Source organism: Falco naumanni, chromosome 10, assembly GCF_017639655.2.
Source record: "Falco naumanni isolate bFalNau1 chromosome 10, bFalNau1.pat, whole genome shotgun sequence".
In the NCBI taxonomy this organism is placed as follows: domain Eukaryota; kingdom Metazoa; phylum Chordata; class Aves; order Falconiformes; family Falconidae; genus Falco; species Falco naumanni.
In genome coordinates, this window is record NC_054063.1 from 36,750,181 (window position 1) to 36,776,938 (window position 26,758).

Sequence of the window (26,758 nt, forward strand, 5' to 3'; positions counted from 1 at the left end):
ACTTGGAAACAGTGTTAGCAGAAGCACCCCCCACCCCCCCCAAACACACTGAGGGCAAAAAAGAAAAAATAAAATCTTTCTCAGCTGCTGAGCAAAGCCAAGACCAGCCTTTAAACAGGTGCAAGCATGTATGTGGCAGTCAGTCCCTTCCCTCATCTGGGTGACTTGATTGTGGTGTCAGCCCCCAGCTGCTAGACCCTCTGCGCTGCTCCCCCATCCCTCTGCACACCCCCCCCCCCCACAGCAGTGCAGTCACAGCAGGACTTGGGGGGCAGCTGTTGCACTAGGACAGACTAGTCCCACGTCCACCCTCCATCCCTGCAGCTACCCCGAGGCTTGGGGTCAGCCTGCACCCAGTGCTGGAAGAGAAGGGCAGCGTGGAGCGGAGAGGATGGGAGATGGACTGGTGGGAGAGCGGAGATGCGGCACCCGAGAGGACATGAGCAGGACGTGACAAGCTGCGGCCAGTCAGGGGGAATCTCTGTCCTGACCAGACAGTTTGGCAGCACCAGTGCTGAGGGAGGGTCCCAATCAGGCCAAGAAAAGTCACTTCAAGGTGTCATCAGCATTCTTGAACATGAGGATTGCATTGTAGATCTTAAGTGCCGGGCCCAGCTTGACACTCATAATCTTGACGATGTCAGCCTGCGTCAGCAAGAGGAAGGCCTCGCCATCGATCATCTGGAGAGGAGAGCAGGGACAAAGGCACTCACCGCAAACCCAGGCTGTGACCTCCTAGGGACAGCCAGCATGGGCATGACCTGGGGATGTGCACAGTCATGCTCACCCTCAGCCAGGTGCCACAGATGATCCCCAGGAGTAGGGCCAGGGCCACCCGCTGCACTCCCGCACTGCCCCGGCTAAGCCAGAGCTGGGTGCTCATGTGCCCAGAACAGGGCAGAGAGGGGGACACGGCAGGGGCCGCCCCAGGAGCCCACGCTGCAGCCTGCCCAGCTCCTGTGCTGGAGCACAACAGGCACAGCACGCAGCCAGCACACAGCCTGCTCCGGGCAAACGCCCGGCTGTTCCCTGCTCCACGTCCCGGCACGCGTGGAGGCTGCTCCCAGCTCAGCTTTGCGTGCCTGAGCACCCTTAAAGCACAGGGGCCATTTACTGGTGGGCTGGGACACGTGCTGTACCCAGCGTGCTCAGGATCAGCCCTGCGCCAGGGGTACCGCAGCGCCCTTGTGCCTCTGTCCACAGAGGGGTCTAAAAACAATGAGCCTGGCTGACGGACAGCAATGTCACCGAACTGTTGTGCTGATGAGAGGATGCAGGAAGGGAAGGATGAATGGGTGAGGAGTAAGCAGCTTCCCTCAGGAGGTGATGGTGAAGGCTGCAACCCCATCCTCCTCCCGCTCCCCCATCCCAGCCTCCTCAGAGGGGCCCTCCCTCACCTATGCCGGGAGAGCCCGGCAGCAGAGCTCCCTGGGGTCAGCATCTCCCCTCCTGCCACCACATCTGCACAGGCCGGCAGCTGCGCACTGGGATGCAGCAGGGCTGCTGCCCCCAGGGCTGCGGGGCGGGATCCCTGCCAGGTGCTGGATATGCTCTCAGTGTTGATGGCAATGGCTGCAGGAAGGCCACTGGCCAACTCCTCCCTGCCCTGGTAGCAAAGATCTGTCACCTTGGCCACCTGCACTCATCCTCCAGCCCTTCTCACCTCATCCTTGAAGAGCTTGGCTTGGTCCTCGCAACCCGTCAGAGTCTGAACAAAGCTAAAGACCTTGGAATAAACGGAGAAAAACGTCACAACAGAGGCAACGTTTCTGGCCGGAGACCCCCCAGTGAGCCCACACCCTCAGTTCCACAGAAGCATTTTGTGCCCCGTAAAGTAACACGTGGCTGTTAGGGCAAAGGCTGCCGCTGCAGCACCCTCCCATGCCCAGGGATCACCCCTGGATGAGGGCACAGGTACCGGCCTCCTCCAGCCCCAGAGCAGCAAATGCTACAGCAGCTTCGCCTCTGGCAAGCCAGCTCCAGCACAGCGAGGCAATTCCCACGGAGGGGCAGGGGCAGGAGGGAAGGGGCACACTGGAGGGTGATGGGGAAATCAGGCAGGGCTGGCTGCCGGGGCTGGGGCCAGGGTGCCAGCTACCCAAGCCTTACATGCAGACGCCCAAGAACCTGAATGAGGGCGACTACGAAGAATCTGAAGTACAGATTTCTTTTTCAGAGAAACAGGGAAGCGGCCTCTTACCTGCAGTCTATGGTTTAGGTTTTTAACTTGGCAAAGATGAAACTGATTTCCTTGGAAAACCGTTAACTTGCTAAATGAAGAGACTGCTGTTTGCCTTCGCCTGCCCCGGGCTAGTGTCACATTCAAGCCAAGCGAGAATGTGGTAGTTCTGCATGTGCTTCCCAGAAACTGCCATCAGGGCTCACATCTGGCAGCTGCCCACACTGTACCCCAGAAGCAAGCCCAGCAGACCGCCCAGCTGGCTCAAGGAAGTGGCCGCCAAAGCACTTCTGTGCCTGGTGTACATACACGGTGCTGCACAGGCAGGTAGAGTGCTCCCAGCCATGCCAGTGGGTTAGGAGCCAGTACGCAGTCTTCAAAACCATCTTACCTCGTCAATGGTCCACTTGGCCACTGTAGTCGCTGTGATGCCAGCCACCCCTGGCAGGAGTTTGCAGTGCTGCTCCCAGCAGAGCGACAGGGAGCGGTCAGGGTGGGCAGACAGGGCAGACATGAAGAGCGACTGGTGCATATTGTCTGAAGAAATTGCTGGCAATAAAAATGGAAGATGTGATACAAGGTATAAGGACGAGAACATCTCACCCCATCCTATCCCAGAAGCCTCGGGGAGGGCCCCATTCAGGGGAGGGCCCAGGGCTGGCAGCAGATGGTCTCATGGGTCTGGGTATAAAGAGCGAGTAGCTGTCCCTTGGATTAACAGGATATCAGTGTATCCAGGTGTTCCATTTGGTGGGATAGGGGATGGTGGGGGAAGAAGTTTAGAGACAAGCTTGGCTTTGCCTTATTCTCACCACCTTCAATCATTCATTTTCCATACTGAACTAGACTTCCATGTCAAATTTCACACCAGAATGCCACCCCATATCATTCAGTTCATTTCAGTTTTTTTAACAAAGCTCTTCCCTTGCTCTGTGCTCCAAGGAGTCAAGGATGGCTCCCATGAAGAGATCCCTCTTCATTCACCACCAGCGCTGGGGAAGGCAGTAGGACAGCCCATGGTAAAACAGACAGTGGCTGGAATAAACGTCAGTCATCGTCTCACGTCAGTTATCAGAACTAAATGCCAAGCAAACTGTTCAGCATCAGTTTCTGCACTGCAGCAATGATTTGGCACTTCACAAGCACACTGATAATTTTGGGGTAGGGCAGCCGCAGGATAAAGGCACCGCATCCCTGTCTGAAGAGACCAAAGCACCAGGGAAACTGCACTGCCACAGAGAGAGGATCCTAATTCCCTGCCCTAAAGCACTCAAAGATTCACAGACACAAACCAAGAGACATGACAGGGGACGGAGCAGAGCTCTGGTAAGAGGCAGGGGCGCTCCTTGTCAGATGGTCAGCTTCGGCAGTCAGCCACAAGCTCCTCACCGGGGCTGCCCTGGGGGAGGTCTGACCGAGTGGGTCCAGGGGGACCTGCCTCCAGCCACCCCCACCCCAGCTTCTGCAGCCTTGCCCTTGTGATGACACCGTGGCAGAGGATGGCACTTACTCTGGAAGTCTTCCTGCTGGATCTTCCGGTACTTTGGGGGTCGCCCTCTAAAAAGACAGGAAGACTGATTTCCAACTGGGTTGGAACTGGCCCGAGGGCCCTCCTCCACACCGCACAGAGCAATGCCTTGGCAGTGGGAGCAAGGATTACCTCCTGGACCCTGACCCAAGGGGTTGACAGCTAAAGACACAAGACATAGGAAGAAAACCCAAGAGAGGTGCCCAGCAGAGCTGGAAGGACAAATGCCAGCTGCCAGCAACCACGCTCCCCTGCAGCCAAGGAGCCTCTCCGGCTTGGCCACCCCTCCCGGGGACGGCAGTGGCACAGGGGCCGTGCGCTGCTGCACGGGGCTCACCGGGCTCGCCCCTACCTCCCGTGGTGCCGAGACTTCTTCCGCTGAGGGAAGCCTATCAGGTTCCTCTTGCGAGTCGAGGCCTCGGTGTCAGACAAGTCCGCCTTAAGCCTGCCCTGGTTCTTCTCTGCCAGTGGGCACCCTGAGAGGCAGTAATGGGCCGTGAATCTCCCCGTCACGTGTCCTGACCCATCACAACCCGGCGTGGGGCACTTCCTAGAGAACAGAGGGGAGGCAAGCATTGGACCCAGCTCAGAGCAGCACTGCAGGTCGAGCCAGCAGGGCCACCCCTCTGCCCCCGAGCATGGGAAGCCGTAGCCCTGGCTGTGGGAGGCAGAATAAAGGCGTGCTGAACGCATTCCCGGGGCGAGTGTGCTGCGTGCATGGGCAGGGCATGCCCAGTCCCTCTAGCTACAAACGCCTGTCCCACTTCCCCGCTGCCATCACAGCCACCCCGTGCGCCACAGTGCCGACCAAGCAGGTCACTGGGGTTCACAGTCTCCATCTTCCCTTCCTTGTCCCCATGGGCATCCCGACTAGCCTCACAGTGAGGGGGAAGCAAGTGTCACCAATGTGGCCAGTAGACCTGGGAGCCAGATCTGCCTTCCCCATCCTCATGGATGCTCCACCATACTCGTCTCTCTTGGCACCAGCCTGCCGCGCTGGGGTCAGCACTACACCGTGCCTGGCTTCCCCTGGAAAAGGTCACGCATGCGACTGACTGAGCTGGTGGAGATGGCATTGTTCCTTCTTGGAACTTTCCAGCTCATACCCTCACAGTGAAAAGCATCCATGAGGGGCTGGAGGAACATCATCCTCAGAGCTGGTATCAGTGAACAGCATTTTAGAGGCACTGTCCCCTATGTAGCCCATATGTCCCCACAGGTAGATGGGCACGTAGGGCGCTCCAGGGTCTCTGGGTGCCACAGGACAGGCACCAAGTAGGAGCTGGCAGGTGTTACACTAGCCACAGGCTCCAGGCTTCTGTGGGGCCAGGGGAGTGCCAGGGCTGCCCCTCAGCGGGGGACAGAGCCAGGCGTGGGGTGGGTGCAGGGAAGGGCTGGCTGCTGCCTGGGGCGGTGGGTGCAGAGGAAGGGCCAGCCAGGGAGCTGAGCCGGGGAGCTCACCTGTGGTGAAAGCTGTACTTGGAGCTCTTGGTGTGAGGGATGCTCTTGCAGCCCAGGGTTGGGCAGCCCCCATGGGCAGAGGAGGCTGGTTCCTTTGGCCCTAGACCAGGAGAGGAAAGAGAGACTGTCACGGCTGCAGTGCCAGACAGAGCCAGGGCTCCGGGCTCCCTGCCTGCATCAAACAGGGAGGACTTTCCAAATAACAGCTCTGTGGCAAGGCCCTTCCTCCCTGCCCACCCTCAGCCAGCACCTGCCCTCCTGTTTCTGTGCACGGGCAGGTGGCAGCGACAGCGGAGATCTGGCACGCTGGTATGGGGGGCTGACCCAGGCGCAGGACTTACTGAGAGGAGGCTGCAGCGGGTGTCCAGTTTTTGAGCACCAGCCTATGGGGTGGATGTCCGGATGATCCACATCAATCCAGAAATCATAGACGTGGCTCCAGCCATCAAAATGGATCTGGGGAGACAAGTAGAGAGGTCAGCCTTCACACCTCGGGGCACCTCCCGGAGGAGCTCTGGAGCCCTCCAAGGTGAAAGCAAGCAGCAGAGTAGAGCTGAACTGCAGCACAAGGCCCCCCTCCACCCCTGGAGCCAGCCACTGCGACCTGCCGCCCTCGGAGCGGTGTGCTTCTGCAGACCTCCGCACGCTTTGCCACTGCAACAGGCAGCGAGTTGGGAAGGGCAGGAGCAAGCCAGCACAGCATCTGCACACAGGCTCAGCACCGATGCTCCAGCACCCACCTTTATCCTGTGATCTTCCACATCCTCCACACTGGCCACTCGGATGAAGGAAGGAGTCCTCTTGTCCACTGCCTCCAGCTTCATGTTGACCAGAAAGCCGTGGGGTGGGCGCTGGGGCCAGGAAGAACCCAGGTCAGCGGGGAGCAGGACTGTGCTTCGGGCTCCCACGCCCCTCGGCAGCTTTCCCAGCAGCGTGCGCTCCTCAAGCCCAGCTCCCAGCCCTGGCCTGTCCGGGTAAGAGCCATCCCAGCTCACACTGGCAACAGGAGAGAGTGGGGACAGGCCTCCCGGGTCTGAGCTGTGTTTTAACAAGATGGGAAAGCTGTGCCCAAGGGAAGAAGGTCTCCAAGAGACACGTTTTGGGGATTTATATTGCAGCCACGCGTGGCTGGACACAGCTGTTGTTGCTGCAGTTGGAGACAACAACGATCAAGCAAGCCTGAACAATTTCCCATCACCAGTTCCCGCCTAGCTGAGGGGATGGTCAGACTTCCCATTTTTCCCAGTTTTGAACTATTTGCTCAGGATAGCCCTGACTTCTGAGACTTGAGCGTAGGTCCGAGCCCCAGGCCTGTGGCAGAAGCATGAATGACCTGAATGCACACCACTTGACTTTTCATAAAAGCAAAGACCCGACAATGGAGAAACGCCCAATTCCTGCCCAGGCACAGCGGAGCTGATGCTGTGGCACTCACCACTTTAAAGGCCCAAGCCGGGACAGCAGATGCTCCAGTTTCCTTTAAGTACTTTTCCCAGGTGAAGCTGTCGGGCTCAGGATAATCTAGAAGGGGGAATATGCAGACGGTGAGACACACCTGCAGGAAGACAGCAAGTACCCCAGAATGTCCTACTGCCCTGAAGGACGAACCAAGCCTGTGCCAGACACACAGGAATGTGAGAGGGACCAAGAGGTGCTACTGTTTCCTCGTGCATCACGAAACCCAGGGTACAAGAAAGCAGAAACACTTGGTCTGACACAACCACCGCTGCACCTGAACACGTGTCCAGGAGCCTCAGCAGGAGCGTGCCACCTCCCCCGCTGTGGCCTGGCTGAAGGAAACTGCCTGGGCCCGCAGCCAGCCAGGGCCATGGGGCTTGCACCCCCAGGCTCCTCCATGCCACCCTGGGAAGCCTGTCCCCCAGGGACGCGCCAGTGATGGCTGCGCTCCCGGGCCACTGACTCACCTTGAGGAGGTGTGAGGGGTTTGCCGTGCTCCTGACACCATCCAACTGGGTGGATGTACGGACTGCTGGGTTCGCACCTAGAAAACACACCCAAACCCTTACACAAGGCTGAGATGCCTGGTGTATCGCTGCCAGACAGCGCAGGCTGCAGGGGCGCAGGGCAGGCCACGGGGCAGCACCCCCAGGTCTGCAGCACCAGCACAAGCCCCTGCAGAAGCCAAGGTCGTCTGCAGCACCCTGGTCCCTGAGAGACCCAGGAAACACAGGCGCTGGCAAGGCAAGGGCGAGAGCAGGGGGCCTCCAGCTCGGAGGGTCAGCACATGAACACGCGCCGGGTGCAAGCCCTGCTGCAGAAGTGCCCGGGGAACAGCAACCCTTTGCCGGGAGACAGGCTGAGCCTTCCAGAGCCCGCAGCCATGACACCGGAGCATCCGGGAACCCGACGGTCATGGCTCCCAGTAGGTCACAGCAGACACGGGTGAGTGAGGAGCAGCCAGGGACAGAAACCACTGCAGCCCCACAGGTCCTCGGGGTGACAGGTCAGAGGGCTCCAGCCACAAAGGGAAGGACCTGCTCTCAGGACCCTGACTATGCTAACTGGCCATGGTAATCAGCCTCAGCCAGCCTCAGCTGGGACACCTCCCCGCCCTGGTCACAATCCCCTGCCTACAGACACAGGAGCTCCTTTAAAGATCAGACCTTTGGCCTCTGCATCGCAGGCGGCTCCATCTCCCAGGTGGGTTTCAGGGCAGCCCACAATATGCCATCACGCCTGTCTTTGCCTCACATTAACTACAGAGCCGTGGCAACATCCCAAGACATGTCACGGAACAGGCAAAGGTTTGTCTCCCAGCACAGGGGAACCACTGGTGGCCTGTCTGCAGCAGCGTGCTAGGATTGCCCCGTGCTCTCCTGAGCACCCTGTCAACTCTTGCTGAAGCAGCGGCAGGGTGTCTCCCCAGTGCTGGCACCCCAGGAGCCTCTGTGCACTTACCAGTAGTCATAAGTATCATCCCAGTTGTCGAAGTGCACCAAAAAGCGATTGTCCACCACATCAGTCACTGTGGCAACACAGATCAGGGAAGGGTTCATGCGGTCCACAGCTTCGAGCTTCATGCCCACCTCAAAGCCTGGGGAAGCCTCATGCTGTGAGGAAAGAGGAGCAGGTTTCCTTCAGAGCTGCAGTCCCAGTGCCCTCCTCACTACTTCCCTTGCCTGCTGCAAGGAGGCATCTGCCCAAACCCTCCCAAAACCAGACTGTGCCTGGCCTCCAGCAGGCCTGGGACCACTAAGGATTCCAGAAGGGTAGTGCCCTGCTCTGCATGCAAGAAAAAAGGCAGAGGGTAACTCAGTTTGGCCAAACAAACAAAGAGGAAAAGACATCTTCAGAACCTCAGGATCTTCTATAAGCAATAACCTCTAAGAGAAAAACAGCCTCAAACTTCCAGTGATTTGTATTTTGTCACAAAACACTTGTCTGCGGTCATGCTCTCCATGTGTGCTAGCAGCAACCAACGCCCTAGGCTTAGCAGGAGGAGCTGGGATGGATGGGGTCATCATTCATCCTACCTCACCTTTATCTCTGGAATTCAGAAATCTGTGCAAAATGCTGCACCACACATGCTAGTGGGATTGTTGCAGCAATGAACAGAAGAGTTTAGGCACAATAAATAACTTGGGAGAGGCTGATTTATCAGTAGGTTTGAGTTTCCTCAGCAGCTGACAAAGAAACCATCAACATTTTGCACTCCACATTCCCGCTTTCCTTACCCAAGCTGCCATATGAAAAATAAAGGCAGAGACAGAAACAACGAAGACACAAAACAGAGACAAAAGAGTTACACTTATGAAATATTAACCGAGGGGGTTTGGCAAAGTAATTGTTGAGAGTAGTGGTTACTTCTCACCAGTACTTTTGCAACATATTTAACTGTCCATGAGACCAACCTGAATGAAAGAGTGACTCAGGCCAATGCCAATTTGGGGCACACCAAACTGGTGTCCAAGCTACAGATCCTCAGCAGCAAAGCATGCCTCATCTCATTAAGCAATGCCAGCAGTATGCTCTCCTGGCCCTCTGCACTGCGAACTTGAGAAGCATGGGGTTGTAAGAGTCACTCTAAAGAGAACGATATTGTCTCAACACTGCTAACAGAGACCTGGAGATGGAATGTGCTCCTCATGGACACCGAGACCCAGAGACCCCGGGAAGGAGAACTGCACGGTACGAGGAGTGCTGTGCCGCTCCCTGCCACCTGGGACTGGAAGGAACGACTACAATAAGGTCGTATAACAACTGTCGTCATTACAATGAACCGTAACATGCGTGATAACCTGGCTCGAGAAGGCAGAGACTGACAACAATCCACGGGCCAGAGCAGGAGCAACGTGTATTGCTCGGCATAAAAGAGGACTCTTTAGCAACTGAACTTTGGAGATCTTCCCCACCAAGGATCACGACGACCGGAAGGACCGGCGGGACGCTGCCTGGACCTGGGACCATAGGGACGCCTTGGACCGGTGGTGGTCACTATAATCCTCTTTCCTTTTCACTTTACCTTTTTTTCACTTTCTGTCCTTCTCCCTATCGCACGCTGCTTTACGGGCAAACAATAAAATGGATTGAAGCATAACCCCTCAACGTGGTCGCCTTGATTTTTGCGCTTCGAGATCATAGTAAATGAACCATCACGAGCCCACTGAGCGGACCGTGACAGGGGTGGACAGAGAAAATTTTGCCCAGCAATGGTGGAGGCATTCCGCTCAGCTGGAGGGCAAGAAGCCACACCTGAACCTGCAGGCTCTGGCAGGAAGGAGAAGCTGCTACTCACAGTATTTCGAACCACGAAGAGGTGCTTAGGAGCTGCCTGAGCCTTTGTTATCTTCAGGTAGTTTGTCCAGCTGAATTCTTCTTCCTTATAACCTACAACCCCTCAGGAAGAGAAATGAGAGAGAGAGAGAGAGAGTTCACAGAGAGCAGCCAGGAGGTTGTGCCCTGGGACACAGCTGCTGGCTGCAGCCTGGCACTGGGACATCCAGGTGGCAGGGCTCTGCCCCAGAATGGGAGCAAGCAGAGATCTTTAGCACAATGGGTGCCCGAAAGGTTGTCCTGTGGAACCCCCCCAGTACAGCAGCATCCCTTTGAGGGCTCCATGGAGCCACCCTGTCCCCACCTCCAGCTCTACGTTTTGGGTCTCCACTTCAACACGACCCAGCAACTTGCTAACTCCTTACCTTTTGGGGGCTGGAGTTTGTGCCCAGTCTCCTCAAACCAGCCGGCGGGGTGGATGTCGGGGGAGTCAGCATTCAGCCAAAAATCGTGGCACTCAGAGTAGCCATCAAAGTGGAGGCGCATCCGGTAACCGCACACCTGCCAGCGGGAAGGGCAGGAAAAGGAAAGGAGCATGAAACCCTCCTGCTGTCCCTGGCCAAGCATCACGCACACCTCCCATCCCACACACAACCTCAGCATATCACTTAGGGAAGCCAGGTCACTCATCGGCCAGTGCCCACATCAGAGGACACATGCCAGCCCCAAAAGGCGTACAGCACAGAACAAGGTAAGTGCGAGGCCACCAAGCCAGCCCTAAGAAGGGAGGTTCAGGCTGGTGCGTGACATGCCATGGTGGGGCACCTTGCTGGGTCCAGCAAGCGCAAGGATTCCCTTTTCTGCACCCGGGGAAATGGTGCAGGGATTCTGGCTAAATGCCGTGCTGGTTTGGTGACATCTCCCCAGCAGCAAGAACAGCAGCCACTGTTGTACAGCTGATTTCCCTGGCTGCCTGGGGAGCGCTGCAAGGCAGGACTGGTTCAGCTGCCACAAGGCTAAGTGGGGAGCCCCACAGACAGGGCCTCCATGGACACAAGGAAGAGCAATGGGATGCCTCCACACCCGCTATCGCCAGGGCTCAGACCTGTCTGAGGGGCATCAGCTCCAAAAAGCTGTTACCATCACCACAGTCTCTTCCCCCGTGTGGCCCTGCCGTGTCAGAGAGACAGACAGACCAACCCGGCTGGGGCAGAACCACTGCTCCACAACACTGTCTCCTGCCCCGTGAGCTGGGAGGAACTCCCTGCTCGCTTGACCAAGGTGTGGGAGCATCACATGCAGCGACATGCAGGCGAGGGTCCAAAGCCGGTCTCCTCCACGGACCGGCCAGCAGCAGCCCCCGCCACAGAGCCTCCCACGCGCGGGCGCAAGGAGGGGACCGAGGAACACGGACGCCGGAGGCACCTTACCTCAGCCACCGTCAGGATAAAGTACATAGACGGGTGCTGCGGATCGATCCCCTCCAGCTTCATCCCCACTTTAAAGCCATTCTTGTGCTGGGAAGCTACTTGGTACTGGAAACAAAAATTAAACTACAGTGTAAAAAACGACACAGATAACTGGGTCTAGAACCATCCCAAGGAGCAACCATCAGGCAATGGGAGCTGCTGGGAACAGGAGACTGTGGGCCACAGGTTATGTTCTGGTTCGAATTCTAATTCTTTCCCATAGAAAAAGGCATTCTTCCAGCTCCTTGTGGGTTTGCATCCCCTGCTGCTGGCCGGGCAGGGTGTCCCTGCGCTAGCGGCCGCAGCACGTGGGGCACGGGCCTGACTCCTCTTGCACCCTGGCGAGCAGGTGCCTGAGCGCAGGAGTGCGGTGCAGCAACGTGGCCTCGGGAGAGCCCACACCTGCCTTCCGGGAAGGGCTGGAAAGGCTGCGCCACCCTGCCAGGGCCACAGGGATGTCCTAGGCCAGCGTGGGCTGCTTGGGATGGGGGACAGCACCCTGCTGGGGAGTGGGACTCGGGGCAAATCAAAACTGGAGGCTGACTGGTCACCTCCAGGTGAAGATGCGAGCTTGCTTATCGCTCAGAGTCGCGCAAAATAGGGAAGCAAGGAAGAGAGGAGAAGGAGGAGGGGTGGGAAAAAAAGGGAAAGAAAAGAGAAGATGAAAGAGGGAAAAAGACAGGAAAATCCCAACTCACATCCTGGAAGAGATCTAAAGGGGCAGCGACAGCTTTCTGCTCCTCCAAGTAGGACGCCCAAGACCAGCCTTCTTTCTTCTCCTCACTGGCACCTGAGCGCAGCACAAACGCACACACAAGACGCGCTGCTGAGGGTCCACTCCAGCCTCCGTCCCTGCCTGCCTGCCTCAGGGCAGCGGAGGGCAGGCGAGCGCATGGGTCCCGCTGGGGCCACGTCCCGCTCTCGCACACAGTCCTGCATCCCTCCAAAGCTCAGCACCGTCCTACCAGGACCCCTTCTCCAGCAGACCTGGCTGGCTGGCTGAGGAGGGTCAGAGCCAAGAGGCCCCTCTCTCACAGAGGTCCCCATGACCCAAATGTCCTCTCTTGCTGCATGATGCTCTAGTAAGGCACCTAAGGAGCTTGAGGGACAAGCCAGCCTGTGCAAAGCATCAGGACACCTCTGCAACCAGTCCTCCTCCAGTCAGTACATCCAAAACGGCCACGGCACTGATGGATTTGGGACAACCAGCAGGATCCATCCAGAGGTCTGGGAATCACTCCCAGATGCAAGGGGCTCCCGGCCAGTCAAACCAGCAGTGGGCTCACCTCCCACTGCTGCTCCAGAGGCACCAGCTCTGCTATCCTCTGCTGAGACAACCACCTGAGCCCCCCTTGGCACACCAGCGCCACCCTGATGCCCTAGAGATGCGTTTGCCCTTAAGGTATTCATGAAAAGAAGACCGCATCGTCTCTTCACAGGCAGGGAGATGGATTCTCCATGCCTCTGACCCTTTTGGGAAGGCCACAAAGGCCTCGCCCAAGGCACACAAGACACAAACCAAGTCTCTTGCTCTCCATCCACTTTCTCTCCCTGCTTCATATCGCCTGAAGGGACTCTGGGAGTGCTGTGCCTATTACGGTGCTGAGTAATTCACAGGCACAGGTCAGCCAGGGCAGACAGCCTTGAGCAGGGCAGGCCAGCAACGCAGGGCAAAAACAGCCCAGCTCCTTCCTCTCTTGAGCTTACAGGAAGGGGAGGTGGAAAAAATAGGAACTTGCAGAAGACATGAAAGCTGAGCTTCAGTAAGCAAGGTTACTAACCTAGATGCTTCACTAATACTTAAGAGTGCCAAACACCTTTATTATTCTTTAGGACATAGGAAAAAGCAGTGGGCATGTTTGGGGAATCTGTAAGTACAAGCTCTGCACTTCTAGAGAATGACAAATACGCCTGCAGCCAGAGCATACACCGACTCTGCTGCACCAAAGCATCCAGGTGTGCATTTTGTTTGTTGATGTACTTCTAAAATAAGAGAAAATAAAATGCTGACATAACAAGGCTCAGCACTGCTTCCTTGTATGCAGCAGGGAAGGTTACATGTTCAAAGCTCAGACTGTAGAGAAAAGGACCTGGTAAGAGAGTACGAGATTCCTTCTAAATAGTGGTTAACTCTGTAACATCAGGGCTTAATGACACCTGGCCCCTGCTACGGTCCCTACACTTGGTTATGGAGAGGAGTATGAAGCTGGACCAGCTGAATTTTGAAATTACTTTGAGCATGACCTTTCACTACTCAAAAACGAAAGGTTTCCCATCAATCTTTATTTTCAGTATTTTCCCAAGTTTTCCCTCCCCCTCTCCCCCATCGCGCTGCAGGAAAAAACCCAAACAAGCAAACACTGCATCTTTCAGCTTGTCTCCCTTCCCTTTGTGTCAACAGCTCTGCGTTTAAGACCTCCTCTGCTACAGTCCAGGAATAGATCCCCATGAGGTGAGACAACCCCAAATCACCCAGCTTCAACAGCACCAGACCTACAGGAGCAGCTCCAGAACTTGCGAGCTCCCAAACAAGCGAGGGAAGTTCCCCATAAGACTGTCCAAAGGCAAGGCAAAGCCATACGTGGCACTGAGTCACATTATTGCTCAGGATTGTGCATCTCTGAGTAAACATGGTATCCACGAGTAATAAATTCAGCTCACAAGGGGAGGGACTGGAGAGCACTGTACAGTACAGCCCAGTACCTGAAGAAGACACAGCCATATCTGTAATGGTGCACCTTTCCCACGGAAAGAAAGAGAGGAAAGGAGAGAAATGGAAAGAGACAGAGAGAGCAGGATCAAGCAAGCAGAGGAGCTTACAAGCCTTAAGGAACATGTACCAGTGCGCTGCACTGGGTGTTTGACTCTGCTGGAGCACCAAACCTCTGGCCCAGCCCCACAGTGGGACCCCACAGCTGAGGCAGGAGTGCTCACCCCACCACCCACCCAGCCCTCCATACCGTGCTGGCTCCCATTCCACGTATCAGCCTCCGGATTGCTGATGGCAGAGTCTCCCATCGAGCTTTTCCTCTCTTCCTGCTTCTCCTCCTAGACATGAGCAGACAAACCAGAAATCCATCGTGTTGGAGGTCTGCACAGAGGTTTATGCTGAGTTTTATACCCTCACACTACTGCCAAGGGCCACACTGTGCCTCCACACCACCTACAATTTGACTGATGCTTGGCCCAGAAATGGGCACCCAAGAGGATCTGATGACAGCAGCCTGAGCGGGATTTTGGTGCCCAGTGGTAGCGATTGCACCTGCCATGTATCTGCTACAGCCAGGGCTGGCAAGCAGAGCTTCCTTGCCTTGTCAGTGTCACCCTCCCGTGCCCCGGACACACGCCACAGACAGACACCCTCTTACTTCAACACTTGACTTTGGCGGCCCAGACTCAAAAGAGCAGTTGAGAGCGCTCGATACCTACAGCCCGATGAGGACGTGTCTGGCATGCCCAGCCCCAGGCGCTCGGCCTGCCAAACAGCTAGCCAAGTGTCTAGAAGCCCTGATGCTCTACACATTCAAGTCTTTTGGGCATTAACAGCCAAGAGGTTACACCTTTGACGTATAGCTGACATAGCACAGAAAAGTACAGATGAGAACTGTGCACAATCTCAGCGCATACAGGGGCAACCCACGGCCCACCCTTGACACCAGCACATGCCCACACGTGCCCTCCCTGTCCTCTTCCTACCATTTGCTCAGATTCATATTCTTCCTCCGAAGGGCTCTGGTAGTCCTTCCTCTTTCGTTTCTTCACTGGTTTGAGGATTTCAGCAGCATTGGTGCTGCTGGCAGAGTTTTCCACAATGACGGACCTGCACAGAGGAAGGAAGAATAAACCACTGTGGCACGGTATGTGGCAATGGCTGGGGCATCAGCCAGTGCAGCGGCTCCTGGAGAATCACTGTCACCCCATTTCTTACTCACACATGCTCCCATCCCTCCTGACTAATGTGTGCGCTCCTCTTAGCACACAAGTTGGCAAGAGGTCAGAACCATGCTACAGACCAGAATCACCCTCACACCCGCTTGGGTGTCAGAAACCTGAATCCAGGGATGGATCAAATGGGATCCAGTTTCACAGCAGGGCTCTAAGCTGCATCATAGTCACACAGAGATGCTGGAAAATGAGACCCAGGAGTCATACATCAGTAAGCAGAAGGGCTAGAAATGCTGTCATGGTCCATGCCTCCCACTGCTGCTCAGCCTGGAAGCACCCACTGCAGCAACCTCCCGCTGCAGCCCTGCTCCAGCGGATACGTGTTTATGAGGCCACAAATTGGGCAGGAGAAAATCTGGCCCCTGTGCTTCCTGCTGACCCCTGGGACAAGCCTTCATCCCCCCACCACTGCAGCCAGGGCACTCTGCCTACAGGAAAGAAGGAAACAAGTGGGGTGCTCAGCATCTGCTGCAGACAGATGTGCCTGTAGCCCTTGCTGGAGCATATGGACCAGGGGAGGGAGGGCAGACGGATGGATATTGCTCTGCACAGAGCAGACTCTGCTCCCTTTACCTTTCTTTGAACTGCTGGTGACAGTGCTCACTGCAGAAGCCACGGCCTTCCCGGGCTCCATCTGACACATGTCTCCGGCCACAGGTATCACAGTGGCACATGGTTTCTGCTGTCGGCAGCTTGATCTGCTCTGGCACATCTGAGTCACAGAGAAGAGAAGCAGTGAGGCACAAGGTGCAGTGAGGGAAAGAGAGCAGGAAGCAGGAGATATTTGCCTTGCTCAGGGCCTACGCCAGACAGCGCCTGCTGGATGAGGGTACCCACCCCAGAAGTGCTACCATGGTGCCCTTACCCTGAGCCACAGTAGGATTGTCCCTGCTGGTGGGTGCCACCTCTGAGTCCCCGTCCTTCTCTGTGTGACCCTCCTTTATAGCGTCTACTGGAGGCATCTTATCAGCACTCACTACCTTCAGTGTCCCATACTCGTTTATTCGAAACTATGTCATTGAACCAAAAAACAAGGAAAAATAGTTAACAAGGAGGACAGAAACGTAACTTGATAGCTAGTGGGTGCACGTGAGCTCTGAGAACAAGGGACGCTTTCAGTCATTAGCGTGTCCAACAAGAGGACAGCTCTTCTGGTGACAGAGGTGAGCACAGCAGCAGAGTGCACCTGCCCTGCTGCAGCTGCCTGCACTGCCCTGCGCTGGCCGCTGAGCCTGCCAGGGCGAGCACACTGCCTGCGCTCGGGTGAGATGAGGGGCAGGGACATGGCTGGGGGATGTGGTGCCCTGAGGCTGAGCAGCAGCTGAGAAACTGGTGCATTTTGTGCAAGCCACTTCATGTACTGAGGGGTACACCTAAAGGCACCCGCCGTCTGATGAGTGCAAGACCACTGTTTCCAGGGTGAGTGCAGGCATTTGGTGAGAGCCAATTCCATGGCACAGTTTGGAAAGGAAAGCCACCCCACACATGTAGCATCCCTCTGCCTCCCTGTGCACGGCAGACCTGCTGCAGCCCCTCAGGCACCATGTGTATGCTCTGTCTGCTAAGCTCATAAGATGGAAGGGGCATAGGGATGGGGCACAAGAAGAGCTTTGCAGAGCCAGAGCAGCTGAGGGACCCTCCAGTCGGGGCGCAGGGACTGCCAGGGCCATGTCATCCTGGTGGTCCCTGCCTGCCACAGGCTGGAGGACTGCCACTTACAAGGGCAAGCAGCTGCAGGGAGCGGCAGGGGGGGGGCAGAAACGGTGTCCCAGGGCTACACTTACCCGCAGGTTACTCCCAGGCAAAGTAGCCACCCCATCTTTCCACTCCAGCACACGGACTGTGCTGCAGGTCTGCACCCCGCTGATCTGGGGAATGACAGTAGCTGTGATGGGCTCACTCCCTGCTCCCCTCTCTGGCCTCTCGGCCCCTGTGCTTCTCTGTGGTTCCCGGGGGAATCGCTGAATTTCTAAGGTGCTCGTGGGAAGGTTGATGGTAGTGGCATTTGCTTGAGAAGGGAAGAAAGGAAACAACCAGAGGCACACACAGAACACTTAACTGATGCAAACAAGGCTCAAAGGCAGCACAAAATGACAGAGAGGACATAGTCTCGCTGCCAAGGGCTCTGTGCTGTGGGCTAAAGCACCCACAAAGCAGGCAGTGTGACCCAACAAGATCCGCAGCCAGCAATGGCTTGTGCTGGGGGGTGGCCCCAACACTATCCACATTCAAGGGTTCCTACTTCAGCCTAATCTCAGACTGTTCCCACGAGCAGGATGCTCTGATGTGGCAGGAGCATGCTGGCAAGCTCCTGGACTGCATCTCCCAGTTCAGTTTAATTTCACAGGGACTCACTGTGCAGTCCAGGGCCTCTCTGCACTGGGATCCAAGGCACTGGGAGTGCAAAAACTGGGAGATTTGCTTTGCAAGAACATCCCTGACCTCAGCTAACACATCCATGCTTTGCTCACACACCTCATGAAAGTCACATGGTTTAGGTTTAGGCAGTCCTGTGAAGAGCAGGGAGTTGGGCTCAATGATCCTTATCAGTTCCGTCCAACTTGAGACATTCTACGACTCTGCGACAACGCAGCGACCCAGGAGGCCACATGCCCTGCACGCAGGCACCCAGCACACTGCGCTGCACTGACACAGGGCCCCAGACATCAGGGCTTTGGTTTAAAACTCAAGAGGTTTTAATCAGCCACAAATTGTCCAAGTGATGTGGGATAGTCACAGAGAACCTCTAAGATTGCAACAGCAGCACAGCTTTGCCTCCCAAGGATTTGGGAGGAGCACAGATACGCAAGGAGCGTGAGGTATCGGTGTGGGGGGAGAAGGCTGGGGAGGCACAGTTACAGAGGACAGTTCCACATACCTGGTATGATGAAGGCAGTCGTTGGCAGGTGGGTGCTCTGCACAGTGCTCTCAGTGGTGACCACGTGGACGCTGACCTCCCCAGCAACATTCCCCTTCGTGCTTCTCACAACTTCCATCTCTGCTCTGCTGTCCATCACCTTGCCTGGGCACAGAGCGAGACACTGGAAGACAGCAAGAAAGAAATCAAGTTTGGTACAAGTACAAACACAACAAAGAAGCGAGAAAGACACTGTGGAGGATGGTCCCTCCATTTCATAAAACGGTCTGAGTTGGAAGGGACCTTAAAGACCATCTAGTTCCCACCCCCTGCCGTGGGCAGGGACACCTCCCACTAGACCAGGTTGCTCCAGGCCCCGTCCAGCCTGGCCTTGAGCACTGCCAGGGATGGGGCACCCACAGCTGCTCTCGGCAGCCTGTGCCAGCGCCTCGCCGCCCTCACAGCAAAGAATTTCTTACTAACATCTAATCTACACATACCCTCTTTCAGTTTAAAACCATCCCCCCTTGTCCTACCGCTACAGGCCCTACTAAAGTCTGTCCCCATCTTTCTTATAAGCCTCTTTAGGCACAGGAATGTGCTGTAAGGTCTCCCTGGAGCCTTCTCTTCTCCAGGTTGAACCGCCCCAACTCTCTCAGCCTGTCTTCATAGCAGAGCTGCTCCAGCCCTCTGATCATCGTCACGGCCTCCTCTGGACTCCAACAGGTCCACATCCTTTTTATGTTGGGGCTCCGGAGCTGAACACAGTACTGCAGGTGGGGTCTTGTGAGTGGAGTAAAGGAGGAACATCACCTCCCTTGACCTTCTGGCCACGCTTCTTTTGACGCAGCCCAGGGTACGGTTGGCTTTCTGGGCTGTGAGTGCACATTGCCAGCTCAGGTAAAGCTTCTCATCAACAAACACGTGTAAGTCCTTCTCCTCAGGGCTGCTCTCAGTCCATTCTGTGCCCAGATACTAGGGACTGCCCTGACCCAGGTGCAGGACCTTATGCTTGGCCTTGTTGAACTTCATGAGTTTCACCTCTCAAGCCTGTCAAGGTCCCTCTGGACGGCATCCCTCCCTGCAGCATGCCAACCGCACCACTTGGAAAACTTGCTGAGGGCGCACTCAATCCCATTGTCCACGTCACCAACAAAGATGTTGAACAGCACCGATCCCAGTATGGACCCCTGAGGAATGCCATCGTCACTGGTCTCCACTTGAACGTTGAGCCATTGTCCACAACTCTTTAAGCGCGACCACCCAGCCAGTTCCTTATCCACTGAGTGGCACCAACACGACCTAGTAAAACCCCTGTTGCGAGATCCCATCTCAAAGCCTGCAAACACTGAGGGTTTTTTCTTACCTGGCACCACCATAAGAAGGTACAAGCACAGCAGGTCCACCACAAGCTATGGCTGCTCCCAGCTCCCGCTGCGGTCTACACCACTCTGATGCAGGCTGTGACTCAGGGTTGGCAATTTCTATCCTGGAGAAGACGGAGGTCCCTGAAGTTCCCCTTCCAGTTCTCCTGCTGGGCTGCCACCCTTGATCTTCGAACTGGCTGTAAGAGAGAATTTCACAAGTGACAGGAGTTAACCAAGGGGGCGGGTGGGCACAGAACATGACATCAATTGCATGCAGCTGAGTTTCTCACAGGACTGGTGACATTCAACCCATTCAGCCATCAATTTCAAGAAGCAGGCAAGGTGTTAGGGCCCTGAGGGCACTACTGGATCTCACCAGCCCCCCGGGACATCCACCCATGTCAGCCCACTCTCAGCCTGCCTATGCCAGGACCTGACCTGCTGCTAGCATCCTGACTCGGTCTCAGACCTTGCCTGAGTGACCTGAGCTCCCAGCTGGAGCGGGCCACGGTGGCCCTGCCAGCTGCCCCCCTCGCCTCCCTGTTCCTGTGGCAGCAGCTGGCCCCTCCTGTGCCCCAGCAGGCAGGATGGTGCCTACACCAGGATGTCCCCAGACCAGGGTCTGCCTGCAAACTGGAGGGAAGGACAGCATTGCCTTGTGGTGCCCAGGGTGCCCTGGTGAGGGAGGACTCTTGGTGCTGCTCCTGCCCAAGTGAAAGGTGCAATGGGTACACAGGGCTGAGTGGAAAACCAGCAGTATCCCTGGATGCGGTCAGGGTAGGCAGATGTCTCCACACCTACTGAAACCGGTGGGCAGTGTCCCAGAGACCACTGGAGCCTGAGGACAGTGCGGTGGGGAAGAATTTTGGACCTGCCCTGTTTCCCAAACCCTCTCCAAAGCACTTTCTGTCAAGACAGAGGCAGGGCAGCTACGGGGCTAAGCAGGGGGCTGTGCTTGTGTCTTAGTTGCTTTCAATGCAACCTGGATTTGAAAGAGAAGACAGCCACGTGGAAAACAGGATGACCATTTCTGTGAAGCACAGTTAAATAAGAATTTGGCAACAAAGGCCAGTCTGAAATTTTAAAACCTGAGGCATTAAGATAAAGGCGTTACAACCAGAGGGTAAAGAGTGGGACGGTGTGCTCACGTCAGGGGGAAGATCTACTACTACTTCTCTCTTACAGTCCTGCCAGGTTTGTGATCAGAAATACCTGATGTTCAACTGACAGATGATACGGACCTTTAAGGCCCTCCACGTGCAGCACCAGGAAAGGACTGTTAAGTCTCAGGAGAACCAAAGGAACTGGGTAACTCAGCTTGACACCGGACTCCAACTGAAAGTCAAAATGAATATGGCAGCCAACCTGTCTTGGTGCTTCCCAATATCCACTAGGAACTTCTTTGCGTCCTTAGGATAAATAAATCTGTTATTTATTCTTGATTCATCACATGGGTCAAACGTTCCAAGGACAACTCCTCGTTCTGTGTGAGCTGTTGGCTTTTTTTTTAATTATTTATTTAAAGAGAACTTGGGACTGGAAATGCCTAGAAAGGAAAAGAAATAACTAGATCCAGTGCCCAAGCTGGGTGATGCTCAAACTCATCTCTGTAGAGCAGTCCATAATGTGAACAATAATTGCACAGGAAATAATCAGCAGTAATTATCACGTGTCACTCTCCAAATCCTTGTAGGGCTGCCTGCAAATGCTGTTGAGACTGGTTCTCCTGTGCCTCGTGAGGTCAGGGGGAACAGAATTAATTTGGATTATAGACTGTGGTGCTATTCCTTAAACTGGAAGAACTAAATAACTGAGATTTAGGGCTCCTGGGAAAGGCCTCATGGCAGCAAAGGGCACGTGTCGTCCCCCCCCCTGCTGCTGGGCAGCCCAGCTCAGAGGGTACAGAGCCCTCCAGGGAGCTTGAGGGAGGCAGAGGAGCCCATCCAGCCCACAGCCCTGCCCGAGAACAAACCGTCACTCCTGCTCCTCTCTGCCCCTCAGCAGCCATGCCCAAGCTTCCTGCAGCACCTCTGGCCAGAGCTCCTCTTTCTTGTTGGCAGAAACCTTTCCCTAACACCTTGCCCCAGCTCCTGCCCTTCCAGCACGTGTGGAGCACAGGTTCTGCAAACAATTCCCCCAGCACGTGTCCCGCTCCATCCCACAGGGAACAAAGGCTTTGAGGTCCTAGACACCACAAACCCTTATGCTTATAGACATCTCAAGCCACATTTCTCTCATTTTAAGATATGTGGGGGCTGACAGGCCCAAAGCTATTCCAAGGCCACACACGAGCAGCAAGAACACCGCTGGCGTGAACTTGTAAGCACATCGTTGCCACAGCTGAATCCTAGGGATTCCCAGGGCTCTCCCACCTCTTGTCAAGGGCTTCCATGGTGTTAGACAACAATTTACCACCAACACTGCTCACATCAACCATAGCACATGCAAACTTTTAACTTGGAATTTCTGAGAAAACCCCTGCAGAAGCAGTACCAAGCCGCAGAGCTCAATCCCCAACCTGGAGGAGTGAGAATCAGGTTTGGAGACATTGTTTGCAGTTCACAGTTTTCAAAACGCTGGCAGAAAAAAAACCTGGAAGCCCAACCTGCTGTGAGGTATCTCAGGTCAGAAGCAGCATATGAGGAAAAGGGGAGAAAAGGACAAGCACCTCTGTAAGGCAGCACAGCCACCGCTATGACCTGCCCTAGCACCACTGCCACAGCAGGGAAAGGCACTGGCACACGTCCCTTTGGACAACCCTGGTGCCCAAGAGCAGAACCTCTGACAGATGTCAGGGAGAAGATGCCTGCAGCTGAGACAGGCCTGGTTCAGTGCATGGAGCCAGAGCCTGGGCAGGTCCCACCACCCCAGAGAACACTTCAAGGGGTCCCCTACAAGCCACGTTATGGCCCATTAAGGACGGCAGGATAACTGGGCCTGGGAAGAGCCTCAGGAGGTCTCTAGTCCAACCTCCTGCTCACAGCAGGGTCAGCTACGGGATCAGACCAGGCTGCTCAGGGCTTTATCCAGTCTGGTCTTGAAAACCTCCCAGCAGGGAAAGCACGTTCCCTACAAATTAGCACAACGATTAGCAAAACTACCTAACGCATTCCCTTTCTGGTGACTGCTCCAGACGATAAAGAGAAAGTTTACTTATTTTCTCAATTTTTCATTTAGTGGGATCTTAAAAAGCTTTTGGCCTACACATGCCCCAGTGACATCTGAAGAATCTCCACCTGCGCCGACAGGACCATAATTAGGCCAACACTTCGCAGCTTTCAAAAATCCCACCATCCAGATTTTAAAATAGCAAGCAACTGTAGACGCGAAAGCTATTTTGAACTTATCAGCGAGGCCCCAAGCTCTCCATTTTTCCTGGTACTGAGCGTAACTCCGTGGGGTGTAGGTCAGCCCCACGCCCCAACAAGCCTGCACACCCACTGCTCTCCGCTGCCTTCTGCTGAGGGGCGGCCAAGGACCTCGGGCTCCCACTCTGGGGAAGCCAGAAAGAAGAAAAGCCACCCTAGGGAAGCCTGGCCATGCATACACGCTGACCTGTGGTCTCTCCAGAGACTGCCACAACACGCTGGCTGGAAGGAGGAATTTTTCAAGACAACTTCCACACAGAAGTGCTCTCTCTCCTGGCCTGCTTCGCTCTGGTAAAGCGGTTCTTGCAACCACGTTCTCCATGTACAAGTATGTACGTGCATACGGCCATCTGTCTGCAGTCAGACTTCGCCAGCCTATTTCAACCAGCTTTGACAGCAAGATTAGACGTCCCTGTAACGGTGGTCTCTGTCAGAGTAAAACCTTCAAGTCTGGGAAACCTAGCACCTGCACAGAGAAGAGGGTCTCCACATTGCACCCCACCTTGCAGGAGGGCGTCAGCATGAAACATGGGCTGAACCTCCCGAGCACCAGAGTGCGCCTGGGGACAGCTGATCTGTGCACACACACAGGGGAAACTGGCCACCAAACACGCGTTTTAGGGCCACCAGATTCACTGGTCCTGCTGCTCAGAGTTTCTAGTTCATCAAACCAGCAAGGCCGGGTGCTGGCATAGCAGCGCTCCGGGCTGGTGACACAGGGGCTTGCAAAGCAAGCGTTTCTGTGGCTGCTGTACACCAGAGTCTCCGACTCCGCCACAGCCTCACACCCACCCTCTCACAAAGCCACAGCACAGCCAGGGGCTGCCCCTCTGTTTGGAAAGAGGAGGGATACACTGCATGCAACAGGCCACAGAGGGGCTCAGAGAAAAGCAGCTCCCAGCACAGAGACACGGTACAGCCCCGTCAGCACTTTATAAAGCACAGTCTGGTCAAAATAAGTGTTCCTTTTCATCACAAAATTGCCTTAAAATTACCATATTTCAAAATATATTAACATGTTTATTGCGGCTTCTGAGTTTTTTAAATATTCCTGAAATCTGCACTGGTATGTGCTGGGGGCTCCCCAGCTGGAAAGCTAAAGCCGACAGAGGACCCGGGGGCCTGGGGGACACCGGGCTGCCCACGAGCCAGGAACGTGCCCTTGCAGTGAAGGTGGCAGCGGTGTCCGGGCTGCACCAGGAGAAGCGTCACAGCAGGTGGAGGGGGGGACCCTTCCCCTCTGCTCTGCACCCAGGAGACCGCTGCTGGAGCACTGGGCTCCCCAGTACAAGGGAGACAGGGACAGGCCAGAGAGAGCCCAGCAAAGTGCTGTGAAGATGAGGGGGGGATGGGAGCATCTCTGCTGTGAGGAAAGGCTGAGAGCTGAGGCTGCTCAGCCTGGAGCAGGGCAGGCACCGGGGGATCTCACTGATGTGTACAAACACCTGGAGGGAGGGGGCAGAGGGGACAGGACCAGAGGCCATGGGCACAAACTGAGACACAGGAGGGTCCCTCTGAACCCTGTGAGGGTGGCCAAGCACTGTCACAGGCTGCCCAGGAAGGTGGTAGAGCCTCCATCTGTGGAGATACTCAAAAGCCACCTGGACACAGTCCTGGGCAGCCAGCTCTGGGTGGCCCTGATGGGCCAGGGGGCTAGACAAGGTGACTTCCAGAGGTGCCTCCAACCTCAATCAGCCTGTGAATCTGCGAATTATTTTTTCAGGAATTTCCTCAGCCACAACAAAGAACTTCCCCATCCTTACCAATGGGTGAGGTATGGATTGTTAATTACCTCCTGTGGCAACATCGAGCCTTTAAGAAAATGCACCAGCTGGGATCATGCTAAAACCACGAGTGGTACACCAGAGCACTGCAGAGACATGGTGGGCTGGGAGCTGCTCCCTTGGATCTTCCCATCTTCTGACATTGCCCAGGGCAGGCGTTTAAGAGACCAACGGCACTGCAGAAAGTGTTTGCTCCGTATACAGAGAAGCACGGTCAGTAACACCCTTTGCACAGGCAAGCGGCTCAGCAGAGAAAGGCAAACACACCGGCTTCTTCCCTTCCAAATCTGACTGCTGCTCCAAACCCAGGAGGCGACGCCTCCCCTGGAACCAGGGGCCACAGAGTCCTAACTCTGCTGCAGCATGGGGTAAGGTTTGGAACAGACCATGGTATTTACTAACACCTCAAAGCAGGATGAAGCATCCTTCCGTGCAGGAAGATGCCGTTCGTGTTGCACATTTCAAAATAGCTAATAGATTCTGTGAAAGTAAGAAATCAGAGGAAGAAGGGCAAGACAGCGGACAGGTACCTTCAGGTTCAGGCACAGCTAACAAAGTGGAGACACTTGGGCTGGGCATCACCTGCTGTTCCCAGGGGCGTCACTGCCACTGGGACTAGCTCTTGGGCCTGTGGATCTGCTCAGAGCCACAGGGGGAGAGAAGGAGCAGCCACCAGCAACCTCACGTGCCACCCCAGTGGGCTCAAGGTGACACTATCCACGCTCAGTGCTGAGGCTGGAAGGGAGCTTGGGCAGCTCCGACTGGGCGCAGACCCTCAGCCAACACTGGAGGGGCACAAAGGGGGCACCCACGTCCCACCTTCCACTCTGCTGCCATAAGCCGCTCCCGTCGGCAGCGCCAGCCGGGCTGCAGCATCCCACCCTGCCAGCGTCAGGGCTCAACACAGGGTGGTTTTCTGCAAGTGACACTTACAAGCAGGCGGAAACATCCAAAGAGGATTGATACACGATCCCGAAATGTTTCAAGATGTGCAGTCTTTTACAACTCCTAAAGAAACAAACCCAGAACGTGTCCCAGCAGGTCCAAAGCCCCCACCCCATAGCCTGGACTGTTTGCTGGGTGCCCCCCTCGGCTGGGCTGATGCCCCCGGTGCTGCAGGACCCTTTCGAGGGCCACAGCGGTGTCACCTTTGGGCTCCAGGACAGCCTGTGCTCCTGCGGTGCCTGAGAAGCACCGGAGGGAAGACGGCCAAGCGCCCCCCCTGCGAGGGGCTTCCCACCTCGTGTCTCCCGGAGAGGATCCCTCGGGAGAGCCAGAGCAGAGCCGTCCCACACCGCTGGGCCACCCCGGGCAGCGCCTGGCACCACACGCGCCCAGCTGGGACCAGTCTGCCCAGTGAGACCCACCGCCCACCAGCACAGAACTTGTCCAAAGCGGGCAAGCACCCACACAGACTTACTTTAATTTTTTGGTAAGACAAGCACCTGCATGTACTTTTTTCTTTTAAATTTTTTTCAGCAAGACCAGAACTTGCACATACTTTTTTTTTTTTTCTGTTAAGATAAGCACCTGCACGTACTTTTTTTTTTTTTTTTTTTAAATTTGTTAAGATAAGCACATGCACGTACTCTTTTTTATTTATTTTTTATTATTATTTTTTGGTCACACATCCCTGCTGTTGGGCGTAGTGCCTCGAGAAAAAAAATACCTCCCTGCACATGGACGTTACAGCCGCAGAACGACCCGCGGCGGCTCCGCAGCCCCCCCGGGGGCACGAGGGCAGGCAGCCCCCGGCCCATCCCTCCCCGCCGCCCCCGGCCCCGCCACCACCGGGGCCTCTGACGAGCGGCGGCCGTGGCGGAGCGATCCCCCCCGGCAGGCCCGGGGCCGCCCCGGCTGCGGGGGGCGGCGCGGAGCGTGACGCGGCCCCCAGCCGCGCTCGGCCCGGGGCCCGGCCCGCGGGGGGGCCCGGGGCAGGCAGCGCCCGGCGCGCTCCTTACCTCCACGGCGGGGCCCGGCGGCCGCGGCCCGGCCCGGGCGCTCGCTGCCAGCCGCGGCGGGGGCTGCCCGGCCCGGCGTGCGCTGCGCGGAGCCGCCCTACGGCT

General features: G+C 55.9%; 1 protein-coding gene across 2 annotated transcripts; it reads right to left on the reverse strand.

Annotated features, from left to right (window-relative positions):
* Window positions 1-76: 76 nt before the first annotated feature.
* On the reverse strand, window positions 77-26,758 carry L3MBTL1 (L3MBTL histone methyl-lysine binding protein 1). 2 transcript variants are annotated; one of them, XM_040609090.1, is made up of 23 exons: window positions 26,654-26,758; window positions 19,540-19,737; window positions 18,195-18,357; window positions 17,101-17,324; window positions 16,182-16,326; window positions 15,890-16,028; window positions 15,068-15,191; window positions 14,332-14,419; window positions 12,070-12,161; window positions 11,333-11,437; window positions 10,328-10,463; window positions 9,925-10,025; window positions 8,088-8,239; window positions 7,094-7,170; window positions 6,604-6,689; window positions 5,909-6,019; window positions 5,510-5,624; window positions 5,169-5,268; window positions 4,060-4,257; window positions 3,690-3,736; window positions 2,571-2,728; window positions 1,664-1,726; window positions 77-681 (listed from the first exon to the last, which is right to left on the reverse strand). In XM_040609090.1, the coding sequence occupies exons 3-23, from the start codon at window positions 18,328-18,330 to the stop codon at window positions 547-549; spliced, it is 2,532 nt and encodes an 843-aa protein (XP_040465024.1). In that variant the 5' UTR covers window positions 18,331-18,357; window positions 19,540-19,737; window positions 26,654-26,758; the 3' UTR covers window positions 77-546. The 2 variants fall into 2 exon arrangements, with proteins under 2 accessions (XP_040465024.1, XP_040465025.1); XM_040609091.1 differs by lacking the exon at window positions 26,654-26,758 and adding an exon at window positions 20,906-21,069 and having other exon boundaries at window positions 9,925-10,016.